Below are 13,353 nucleotides of genomic sequence, written 5' to 3'. Positions count from 1 at the left end.
ATCACACAAACAACCCCATAAATGAATCCCCCAAACCCAAAAACATACAAAATGATACATCATTTGCTGAAATAAGTCAAATATTGCTCATTTTATGAGCATTTTTCAATTTCAGAGGCAGACGCCCACACAGCACACACAGCTTCGCCGCAGAGGAGCTGCAGCTCCTCCACAGAAGTGCTCAAAAACTGGCTTTTGTACTGTGTGAAAACATTCAGCCTGTTGAATGAAGTGAAACTAAATGCTGATGTTACAAAAACTAAGCAAACAATAAAAAACCATCAAGACCTACAGCAAAATGAAATACGGACGAATTGAGGTTTTCGGCAGCATTCGTTCAAAATTTTTCAACAGTTTAAAAATCCTGACAAAGCGCCAGGTGCAGGAACGAAGCTGCGCGAAGGTTACACGATGCCAACAAAAGTCAATGAAAGTCCATATTTCTTTTTTTGCGTGGACTTTGCTGCACTTCATTAAGTGCCGTGTGACTGGGCCATAAGGTTAAAAAAAAATCAGCAGGCCACAGACCCTTCTCTTATCGTGTGCCTGCCTTGTGGAATGATTTCCCCTGCAGATAGACAGTAGTCATGTTCTGTAGAGACATTCAAGTCAGGACTAAAGACTCATCGAGTCTCCTTCTCATATGGCTAGCATACCGGTGTAGTATGTAACTCTGCTTCTTATTCTTTTAATTCATATTATTAGCAACAGAACAGGTCTTGGCCTCACTACATCTAAATTCCCAGGTCTGTTAGTGAAGCACAGGGCTAGCTGCCCGCGACCGCCTTAGCAATCTCTTTGCTTCCATGTTGATTTATTGCTGGTGAATTAATGCCTCAGGTGCAGTTATTTCCGACCGACTGATTCTCTTTTTCTCTCTGTCCGAGGCACTGACAACACCAATGACTGATCCTTACTCTGCACCCCAGGTAACCTCGTGATTCCACGCACTGACTAGAGGTCTTTTCTTGCAGCCTACCAGTGCTGGATGTGGACTCCTATGTATTAGATACCCAAGATGGACTCTACTGTATTTTCAATTAAGGATTCTGTTTTTCTTGCTCTTCTCTGTCTTCTGTTTGTAAAGAAACTCTTGTACAGTCTATATAAACCTTGTAACTATTTGCATGTCCGAAGCAGTGGGTCACCCCTCTGAGTCTGGTCTGCATGAGGTTTCTTCCTCATTATTGCCAGAGAGAGTTTTTTCTGATACTGTCACCTGTGTGCTTGCTCAGGGGGGTTGGTAAGGTTTCACCTTACTCATGTGAAGCACCTTGAGGCAGCTTTGTTGTGATTTGGCGCTATACAAATAAAATAAATTGAATTCAATTCAGATTGAATGCTCTTTTATATAAGAGCAGAACAAACGTGATCCAACCACAATTACAGCCACTATGTTGAATTTCAAAATAGCTGCTGGCAAAAGACAAATTTGGCAATATCTTATATTTTGAGAACACATGCAAAGACTATTTAAGTTCTTACTCCCATGTTTTCACACAAAGGAACCCAGAAAACCTTATATCTACGCTCTAGCTTCATGTTTTATACAACTAAACTAAAAGTGACAACTTATATCATCGTCATTATTGCTTAAGGAAGCAATTTCTTTTTGCTTCCCCAACATCTGAGTTGGTCATCAGCATAACTTCTCAACCTTGTGTTTGGACTCTCAAGTCTGGAATTAGACTCAAGAACCATTCCATCAAGCATGTGGTCTTCACGTTTCCAGTAAAATGTGGATCTTGGTTTATTTTTCCTTTGTTCATTTTTCCAAAATCGAATAGTTAGCCAGCAATTTTCGGTCTTGTAAAATGTGACCATACTCAGTAATAGGGCAATCCAGATGTGTACATTATGCAGTTTTATCATGTGTATCATCTTCATTACAGAAAAAACTATGACTTGTTCTGGCCATTCAGGTATTTCATCATAAAAGATTTACTGCCATGATATATAATACATCCAGTGAAAACGTATGACAGCATGTCAGTATTATTTTGTGAGCTTGCTCACAGATCTCTACTTTTTTTTTAACTAGCTGATTAAGTAGTCTGTCCTTCAGAGAGGACACTTCTTCAGCTCTTGTCACCATCAGAGTCTATAAAATATGATAATCAGTGTTCAAAATAAAATGGAGATAGCTGGCTGTATCTTGGATAACGTCAGAGGTATCACGTAGTAAATTATAGATGCTTCAGAGGACGCATTCTCAAAGCCACATTACCCTGTTGTATTACCGGATCCGTTGCACCAGATGACATGGACCGTGTTCCATGGGTAGTTTGCAAACTCAATCACACAGGCATCCACCGATAATGGAAATTTATCACACAAATGGAGCGGCATGGTGCCTTAGTGGTTTGCACTGTTTTTCACAGCAAAGTTGTGGTTTTTCCTTGGGAGTGATGAAGATGAACAGAATTTGCAGTGAACATTGCAGACTGATGGCAGTGGTAGAACGGTTTGGAAGCCACACCTCCTGTCAATTTAGCGCACACACCAACTCACTGTCTGTTTGCAAAGCCACACTCTTGGGGCACTTAGACAAATTTCACATCCAGTCCGACAGTGATTGTCTGCTGACTGTTTTCGTGATGATAGTGTGAATGGCCACACATTTTCTAAGTGCCATGCGAGCAGTGTGAGCTGTTCGTGCGTGTCACCTGGAATGTGGCCAACACCTGCCGTGAGAGTGTTCGATGGGTTCGCACAGCGCACACTCTGCCTTTCAGCCACTGGTGTGCGCAAATAGTTGTCGCAACAGGTGTACGAGGCCTTGGATGCAGCTACAATTTTACACGTTTTGCATACAATGCCTGCTTCATGCGCACTTAATGTTCAATTCAACCAAATTCACACTATGTTTGAAGGGGCCCTAAAGGTGGTCTGTTCCCAATTTCTGCCCTTATACACTTACATACAAGTGTAACTGAACATTGCTGAATACTGTACACCAGAGTACACAGGATTCCCATTACACATGTGCATAATGCTATTTTGTCATATTTCCTACACTTTCCAAAAAGGTACAATGTTTGTTAACCTCTCTAAACTAAACTGTTGAAGACTGCGACATGCTTTTCATGGGTTTCATGTTGTGAAGGAGGATAAGAATTAGGCTTCAGATCAGAGAACGGTAGGCCCCAATTATGACATATTGTACCCCCTCATCCACTTTCCCCTACATTTACACAAGATTAACACCCGCCTGCACCAGTTAAATCTGACTAGTCATGCTTTGTGGATCAAAAATGAAGCCAAAGTCATGAATTTTTAAAATGTCTAAAACTTTCATGGTTGCTCACAGTTTTCTACAATGCTACTTTTACCACACATTATGCCCATTTTCAGGCCCAAAAATCATCAACAACTGTAACGCATTGTTTCAAATCTCCCACAGGTGTTGAATTGGGTTGAAATCTGGGCCTTACATTTCCAGGCTTTGTCTTTAATTTGTCTTCCATGTCTGCCTGTGTTGGGGTATTTATATGTATGTATATGATGTTTCTGTTTCAGGTTGTGCATTTGTGACCTTCACAGCAAGACAAATGGCCCAGTCTGCGATCAGGTCTATGCACCAGTCCCAGAGCATGGAGGTGAATATCACAGTTCACAAAGCATACATGGGTACAAATACTGAATATGATACCTCCATGTTGTAGTCGGTCCCCCTGCCATCACTTGCTACTGTCGTTAGCAGCCTGGATTAGCCATGTTGTATGGTAGAGTTCACAGCAGTACAATCTGCCAACTCAGAGTTGTCCATCTCAAATGTTCAGAGCGTAGCATTGAAATAAGCACAGACCAGACTTCGTCATTCATTGAAGCAGCCAGTTTCGAGTAGCTCAGACTGCCATCTTGAGAGAAGGCTTGAGTGACATTCCACAATTTACACCACAAAAGTAGCAAAAATGTTTGGGGGTGGAGGATCTTGTCTATTAAGTGTTGTTCCTATTTAATTGTCAGGATTCGGTCCAATTTGGGTTCCAGTTTTAATTTGTCCCCTTTTCCTTCCGTGTGCCCCAGTCTTGACTATATATTTGTTTTTATTTTTGTCACTTGGTTATTGTCATTCTAGTTTGGTTTTGAAAATTCCCATTTATGCATTATTCTTTGGTTCCTGGTTTTGGTTTTCAGTTATTCAGTATTCTCTTGTCTCTGGATTTATTTTCTGTATTTTCAGTTCAGTCATTTATTGCTTTTCTTTCTGTATGCTTGAGTCTATCTTCTGTAGTATTATGTATTTTCTGATTTTGGTTCTTTATCTTCAGTGTCTTATGGTCTGGTTGTGTTCTGTTTATCTTAGGGTTTAGCTTTGATTATCTTTTATGACGTGCATTATTCTGTAGTCTCCGATTTTGTTTGTCATTTATCCTCTGTTCAACTAATAGTTTGCTTGCCATGTGTATTGCATTCATGTTATGTATCACTCAGTATCTATTCTGTTCTAATTTGGTTATGATACAATAACATGCTTTTGGAGGGCAGTGTGCATTTTGAGAGACCCGACGTCCCAGTTGCCCAAAATGACCGATATTAGCAAGTCACAATTTCCACCATTAGTTTTTCCATCCACTTAGTTCTCTTGGTTCTGTTTGCATTACATTTTCCTTCCCTCACTCTCTTGTACCTGTTCATCTATCGGCCACGCCCCTTTCCAGATCCTTCATCCTCACATGCACCTTGTTTTCCTGTCACTGCCTTCCTTATGTATATTACATCTGTTGCGTCTCCCTCATTGCTCATTTGTTGATTCCTATCACTTACCAGCACTCTGTCTCCATCCTGTTTTTGCTCTAGCTGTGTTTTGACTCTGCTCTGTTTAACAGATCCTGCCGGGCCTGCAAGTCTACATTTGTGTCCAGCCTTTCTCTGTGCCTGTGCCTGTGCAGCCTTTACACACCTTCAGAGCCATTGGGTTACAATGCATGACTGTTACGTTTTGAGCTTAGCAGAGTTCCATTGAACCCCAAAAGCAGGCAGCTGTGAGACAGGACGTACAGGTGCAAAAACCAGGGCGCTTTAATACACAGTGGAAACAATAGGACATAAGTGAGGGTATGAGATTACAAACAAGTTCACACAGAGAGACGGGGAAGAGATCACTGGGGAGGAATAAAGCCAGGGCTAAACCAACGAATGTCAAAAACACAGCGGGGAGAAATGTACTTGCAAACGGTGATCAAGGTGGAGGCAAACACACACGCGTAACTGTGGCAATCAACCGTCACTGATTTTCAGTTGTCAGTGAAAAAAATAATATTAACTCAACAATGGAAAAGGTGTGGCTTGTAAACAAACTGAACTAATTGACAGCAGGTGTGAAGCTCAAACAGGAACAGAGACAGAACCACATGACAAAACCACGGAAACAAACCTTCACATACACGGTATAGACACAACAGAGACCCACACGGATGACAGCCGACAGACGGACAAGGATACACACAGACACACTCACACAAACACCGGACTCAGACATGGATCAAGGGTGCGCGCGTACACACACAGCACAGAGACAAATAAAAGCATAGGGATAAAGACAGGATCCACAACATGACATCCTCCGTCTGATCTGCCATTGAAGACTTCTTGTTTCACCAAAGTCGCATTCCTGTTGGGCCTTCATGTTACCATAGCAGCCACAAGGGACAAGAGGTCCCCACCGTATTTCACTCCAACAGACAATCCTCTACTTGATACGTCACACAGATGTCGCAACGCAGCCGAGGGGTTGCATTTGAAACCTTAGATGCAGGTACTTGGAGTACAAACAGTAATGTTCTAGGCTGGTGGAGGTTTGCTGTGTGTGACATGATTGCTCGGTAGGTTAGAGATGTTCTTGAGGGCCCCTTCACACATAGTACAAATAAATACAACTCAGGGCAACTGACGGCGAAACAGCCCGTATGATCGAACCATGAAAACATTGCGCCGAGCTGACAGGGCAGGCGTGCCTGATCCCGGTGCCATGGTTCATGCATGCGACAGTATTTTTCGAGCAGGAACTCAGTGCAGGCAGCTGCACCACATCATGCAGCTGATGTGGTGAACAATAAAATAAAAACCAGCTGTATAATTAATGAATGTCACTGGGTTGATACAAATAATACATAGAAGGGGGACGCAATACAGAACCCTGCAGTTAAACAACCCTGGTTAAATAAAAAATGTCACTCACGGGATTCGAACCTATAAGCTGTGATTACCAGACGGAAACATTACCACTGTGCTACCATCACTGGCCTTTAATCAACAAAGACATGGACGAGGTGTGCTGTGTGCGGCCGCTGATGTCCGCAAAGATGTTTTATATATTTCCACGTGAGGACAGCAGGCAGAGACACGCACCTCACAGGGGCAGAGGAATGTTGTCAGCTCATGTCTTTCCAAACACAGAACGTGTTCTCAAGCTGGGATGTCCAGGAGCAGAGATCTTTACAGCCGCAGCTGTGGACACCCCCCCTTGTCAGCACCCAGACCAACGTGTCACTCTGTGTTATGTGGTCATTCATTTTTGTTATTTATGTAATTGCATATATAGCCATTGTTGTAATTATGTATATAACTGTCCTGACCTGGCAGTGGTTTCTGTGTTTGTAATCAATCAATCAATCAATTTTTTTTATATAGCGCCAAATCACAACAAACAGTTGCCCCAAGGCGCTTTATATTGTAAGGCAAGGCCATACAATAATTATGTAAAACCCCAACGGTCAAAACGACCCCCTGTGAGCAAGCACTTCACTACAGTGGGAAGGAAAAACTCCCTTTTAACAGGAAGAAACCTCCAGCAGAACCAGGCTCAGGGAGGGGCAGTCTTCTGCTGGGACTGGTTGGGGCTGAGGGAGAGAACCAGGAAAAAGACATGCTGTGGAGGGGAGCAGAGATCGATCACTAATGATTAAATGCAGAGTGGTGTAATGTGTGCACTGACCTGTCATCCAGCTGTCGGTGTGGTTTGATCAGCTGACAGGCCCCTCCCCGTGCTGTGTGCCATCAGACCTGGCTGTCCAGCCCCCATGTGATCAGATCTGTACATAAGTATAAGCATTTTATACAAGTGTGCTCCCACCCCGGCACACCAGATGTGTTGGAGGAGCGGGGGTAGGGGGTGCCACACGTAAAAGACACATGCACCACATGGATGTGGCTTTTTGGAACTCCTCAGTCGTGGGGCACTTAGACAAATTTCACATCCAGCTTGTCAGTGATTGTCTGCTGACTGTTTTCTGACCGATTTCATGATGATAGTGTGAATGGCCACACATTTTCTAAGTGCCAAATGAGTGGTGTCAGATGTTCATGTGTGTCACCTGGAATTTGGCTGACACCTGGCGGGATAGGGTTCGATGGGCTCTTAAACACCTTTCACACCGGGGCTGCTCCCGGTTGCTCCCGGTTGCGCTGTGCATCGTTATGATGACGCCACATGGAAGCAACTCAGTGCCCAGACAATGCAGCTCGGCGCCACAACAGCGCGAGGGCGCAAAGGAGGAAGCAAGTCGGGCGCCGAAAAATTAAACCTGTTTAATTTTTTTGGCGTCCTGTGCTCGACGCAGAAAGGAAGTGGTTCCAGCACAAGTCGGGTCAAAGAGGCGTAACTCGGGGCAAAGAGGCGTTACCCAACGTGACTCAAAGCCAATTTATGATTCCTGCTGTGTTCCGTTGTTCCCGCAGTATAAATCACACAGGATTGTTTTTATACCGTGTACTCAATGCAGTAAAAACTACACGCTTAAAAAAAAATGCAGACTGATTGCCAGAAATACCCAGTAAAAAGTCCGGACATCTCGAGTCCACTCATGGACGTTCGTTCACGCGCGCACATGTGAACAATTAAAAGAAAAAAAAAAGTCTGGCTTCAGGCATTATTTCCTTGTTCTCTGCTCAAACTCTCACAGCACAGTTAAAAAAAAAAAAAGGACATACGTCCCGAGACAGGACATGTCAACATCAAGTAGAACTCCAGACATCTCCGCATTGCTTGACGGTTCGCTCGCATCTCGCGGTCAAAGGAGGAAAGAAAAGAAAAAAAAATTGTCTGCAGGCAGTTAGTTCCTTTCTCTCCTCACTCTCTCATCACAGTTAAAAAAGGACATAAGTCCAGGACGTGTCAACATCAAGTAGAACTCCAACAATCTCCACATTTGCTAAAGGACGGTCAAGGGAGGAAAGATAAACTATAACAGAACTCAGAGTGCAGCCCTGCAGTTCAGCACAACAAGCAGAAGAGAAGTCAGAGTGCACAGTCTGTCTGCAGCCAAACTATGCACTCTGACTTCTCTGTGCAGAGAACCTGCAGGCTGTGTTCTCACCTCCTCTCTGCCCCCTGCTGCGTGCACCTGACGCAGAAATTCCTGCGTCGTCATGACGCCACAGGGAGCAACTGGGAGCAGCCCGGTGTGAAAGGGGCTTTACAGCTGCTGGTGTGTGCAAATATTTGTAACCTCAGGTGCACGAGGCATTGGAAGCAGCTACGATTTTAAGCGTTTTGCATACGATTCCTGCTTCATGCGCACTTTGCACAGTTTGACCAAATTTGCACAATTAAATTGCATTTTATTGCATGAAATAAGTATTTGATCACCTACCCACCAGTAAGAATTCTGGTTCTCACATACCGGTTAATTTTTCTTTAAGAAGCCCTCCTATTCTTCACTCTTTACCTGTATTAATTGCACCTGTTTGAACTCTTTACCTGTATAAAAGACACCTGTCTACATAATCAATCAGACTCCAACCTATCCACCATGCCCAAGAACAAAGAGCTGTCTAAGGACACCGGGGACAAAACTGGAGACCTGCACAAGGCTGGGATGGGCTACAGGACAACAGGCAAGCAGCTGTTGGTGCAATTATTAGAAAATAGAAGAAACGCAAGATGACTGTCAGTCTTCATCGGTCTGGGGCTCCATGTAAGATATCACCTCGTGGGTTCATGATGATTCTGAGAAAGGCCAGAACTACACGAGAGGACCTGGTCAATGACCTGAAGAGAGCTGGGGCCACAGTCACAAAAATTACATTAGTAACACACTACACCATCATGGTTTATAATCCTGCAGGGCAGCAAGGTCCCCGTGCTCAAGGCAGCACATGTCCAGGCCCGTTTGAAGTTCACCAGTGACCATCTGGATGATCTAGAGGAGGCATGGGAGAAGGTCATGTGTTCAGATGAAAAATAAAGCTTTATGGTATCAACTCCACTCGCTGTGTTTGGAGGATGAGAACAACCCCAAGAACACCGTCCCAACTGTGAAGCATGGGGGTGGAAACATCATTTTTTGAGGGTGCTTTTCTGCAAAGGGGACAGAATGACTGCATTGTATTGAAGGGAGGATGGATGGGGTCATGTATCTTGAGATTTTGGCAAAGAACCTCCTCCCCTCAGTAACAGCATTGAAGATGGGTCGTGGCTGGATCCTTCCAGCATGACAATGACCCCAAACACATAGCCAGGCCAACTAAGGAGTGGCTCCATAAGAAGCATTTCAAGGTCCTGGAGTGACCGAGCCACCTGAACTCAATAGAAAATCTTTGGAGGGAGAAGAAACTCCAAACCTGAAAGATCTTGAGAAGATCTGTATGGAGGAGTGGACCAAAATACCTGCTGCAGTGTGCAAACATGGTCAAGAACTACAGGAAATGTCTGTCCTCTGTAATTGTAAAAAAAGATTTCTGTACCAAATATTAAGGTCTGTTTTTGTATTGTATCAAATACTATCAAATCCAAATTAATTATTTAAAAATCATCCAATGTGATTTTCTCCATTTTTTTTTTTTTTTTTTTTGGGAAACGTGAAAAATCAGCAGTGGATCAAATACTTATTTGCCTCACTGTATGTTTCCTTGCTTTTGATTGGCTAATTACACCCGACTTAATGAATTAAATAACTGTGGAAGGAACAGGAAGAGTTGGAATGTATGCAGGGCAGTTGATCTTCAGGAGCGGTTGGTGAGCCCTGCTTTAAAATCCTATTTTGAGATATTTTTTTGTATTTGTGGGCATGCAGAGTTGAGTGACATCAGTGCAACAAGGAATATTAGTGCCATATTTTCACACTGTCCATCCAAGAGACACTATACGTGGTGGTTATGGGCCTGCCCCTCCACTGGCATGTGGACCAGTTTGAGGAAAGATGCAAAAAGCACTACTTGCATCTTTGACCTCCTGCCAGTTAAACTGTATAAGGATTTGCAGCTTTACCGCTATGTTGACTATTATTCTCCTGCTACTCAGAGCAGCCTCTTTCCTCTGGTTATGTTTAGGGCTGTTCATCTCCCATTGTGGTGAAGTTCGCAGACACCCAGAAGGACAAGGAGCAGAAGCGCATGGCCCAGCAGCTGCAGCAACAGATGCAGCAATTCAGTGCTGTTTCAATGTGGGGGAACCTTACTGGACTCAACAGCCTGGGGTCACAGTATCTCGCAGTAAGTGTTTGTATTGTCAGCGCTGTACGAGGTGTGCCTTACAGCTGTATGTATATATGTACAATCTAATGATTTCCCTAATGACAAGCCAAGTAATTTCATTAACTTCACCTCTACTGTTATTTCTAGTAATGTTCCATGTTGAATTAACACTGACTGTAATCTGTTTAATCTGTCTTTGATGTAAATGTGTAGCTTTATTTACAGTTGCTGCAACAGTCAGCCTCTACAGGAAATTCCATCAGCAACCTGCATCCTGTATCAGGTATGCACAAAAACCTTGTTTTGGACAATTGCCAGACTCCCATTACAGATTTGTGGCATCCTGATACCAAAAACAAGGGAAAACGGATGGATTTATTAAAATAGCAGATGGAAATAAAACAAAATAAAAACCAAAACTATTTGTAAAATTGAAGTAACAGATGCATATTCCCCATATCTGCACAAACTACATCCAATTCTTAAAATTTATCAAATTATCAAATTAACATTTGATACCAAAGGTTTCCCACTTTGTCTCTTGTTTTCCACACAGTTCAATAATTGATGACGTTCAATCCACGCTCCTCTTATTTGGATTACAGCTGCAACACGCACATTGAAGTTTGTGATGACATTGCCACGCATCTCAAGAGGGATTCTCCGAATTTCTTTTCCATTTTCAGGAATTGATATTCCTGAAAATGAAAAATAAATCTTTATTATTTTGGAAACTGTACAAATTTAAAAAGTGGTAACATTTTATTGGCCCACCCTGTATATGGGCAATTCTATGGTAACGGAATTACAACAGCAGGAAAATCTGGACATATGGCATCTAACCACGACAGATTAGCTCAGATTGTAATTCCGTTACCGTAGAATTGCCATATGGGACATTATGATCATTAAAGCTGTAGTATCAGACGTGCAGGTGCGAGCAGCTGTGTGCCCACATGAGTCGATGCATGTGACAGGCTCGTGCACACAGCTGACCTGCATGTCAAGCTGTGGACCACCCATCATGACATAATCAGCATGTCTCTCTAGAGGTGGGATCACCACACAGCACTGCACACATGCCGGCACAACAGAGTTAAAAATAAAAAATGCACCGCCCCCATGTGACTTACATAGATCCTATATAAACCCCATCCCATATGACACAGCGGTCCACGGCCAGCCAGCCGTGAGCCCAAGGGATCATGTTGCTCAGATTATGTCAGTGCAGGAGTATCGATGCTGGCAGATGATAACACGCACATTGTCAGGCGAGAGTGTGAGTGACAGGAAGGTGTTGAATTAAAATAAACAGTGCCAAAATAAAAATACATACAGTAAGGACAACAGCATGAGCTCATTCCTGTCTGATGGCTTTGCTTCATGCTCCAGACACAGGGGCGTGTTAAAGTAAAACAAAGAACAATAAATCATAATAATAAAACAAGGACAGATATGTGCTCTCCACACCAGACAGGTGGGTGTGTCACCAACGAGCCGCAGAAGCTTAGCGCTGTGTTCGCTACTCACAGCTGGAGAACACATATCATGCCATGTGGGACACCACCTCTCAACACGCCACTGTGATGCACATGTGTCAGCATGCTTTCCTCAGATGGTAATAAATAAAAACATATATCACCTTTTCAGTGCCTTCACCAGTGCCTCACTGCGCACTGCAGATGCCATCAGCCAGGCTGCCCCATGTGAATATATCCATCTGATCATATGAATGCTCAGCTGGTGATCCAAATGTCTATTTAATCAGTACATTCATTATTCTTATAACATTCTGTGCTCTCACATTATTTTGTCCTTACACATTTTTGTTGACTTATGTACTATTGTACAACATGTGATTGCTTCCTCTGCTGTGTGAGCATGATGTGGTATAACACTTCTCATGTGCTCGCAGTGTGTTCGTGCGTGTGCACAGGAGTGTGCATGAAACCGTCACTGTTCTTTCACACCTGTCCGACTGGGTGTCCCTTTCAACAGCAACTGGAATTTTTCGCAGTTTGCTAGATCTTTTGGGGGGGTGTCTTTTTCGGCCGGTTTCTGTCTCTTTCACACAACTGCGTGTTATAAAGAAAACTGCGGGCTATAAAGGAAAAAGGTTTTGCTTGTTATTGCAGGATATTTAAAGCAGCATTATGAAATATTTGTTCTTGCGCTCCCCCTACAGGTGTAATGTGGTCTTTTTTTTTCTAAGAGTGAAAACCTTTCTTTCCCACATGGTATCATAAAGACCTGTCATCTCAATAATTTTCTTGGTTGAAGTTTACTTGTGTGATCCAGCAGAGATCAAAATCTGTAGTTTGAAGTTCAGTTTGCTGTCAGAATATAAACTGTTATTCTGTCATTCTTTGTTACATTAATGTAATCAAGGTCTGTATTGTCATTGTAGGTTCTATGCCAAATATATTTTACCCACTGCAGTTTATTGTTTGTTGTAAAAAGACCCCACAAAGGGGGAAAAAGTCTGTGTTTTCCATTCTCTGTCATTTGGTGGAGGTAATGATGGCGTTAAACATACAACCCCAATTCCAATGAAGTTGGGACGTTGTGTAAAATGTAAATAAAAACAAAATACAATGATTTGCAAATCCTCTTAAAACTATATTCAATTGGATACACCACAAAGACAAGATATTTAATGTTCAAACTGATAAACTTTATTGTTTTGTGCAAATATTTGCTCATTTTGAAATGGATGCCTGCAACACGTTTCAAAAAAGCTGGGACAGTGGTATGTTTAGCACTGTGTTACATCACCTTTCCTTCTAACAACACTCAATAAACATTTGGGAACTGAGGACACTACTTGTTGAAGCTTTGTAGGTGGAATTCTTTCCCATTCTTGCTTGATGAAAATTCATTAAGGTATGTCTTCTACAATACATTCCAATTCTAATGTAGAACTCTACTAGTGTA

The 13,353-nt window shown here is 42.7% G+C and overlaps 1 protein-coding gene across 1 annotated transcript in view; it reads left to right on the top strand.

Annotated features, from left to right (window-relative positions):
- celf1 (cugbp, Elav-like family member 1) overlaps nt 1-13,353 on the top strand; it is a 205,465-nt gene that overhangs the window by 150,599 nt on the left and 41,513 nt on the right. The window contains exons 7-8 of the mRNA XM_034184315.1: nt 10,276-10,437; nt 10,633-10,702. Coding sequence (XP_034040206.1) covers nt 10,276-10,437; nt 10,633-10,702 — 232 coding nt within the window. The remainder of the gene's footprint in view (nt 1-10,275; nt 10,438-10,632; nt 10,703-13,353) is intronic.

Source organism: Thalassophryne amazonica, chromosome 2 (genome assembly GCF_902500255.1).
Source record: "Thalassophryne amazonica chromosome 2, fThaAma1.1, whole genome shotgun sequence".
NCBI lineage: Eukaryota > Metazoa > Chordata > Actinopteri > Batrachoidiformes > Batrachoididae > Thalassophryne > Thalassophryne amazonica.
The sequence above is the reverse complement of the archived record's forward strand: the minus strand, read 5'-3'. Positions and strand labels throughout refer to the sequence as shown.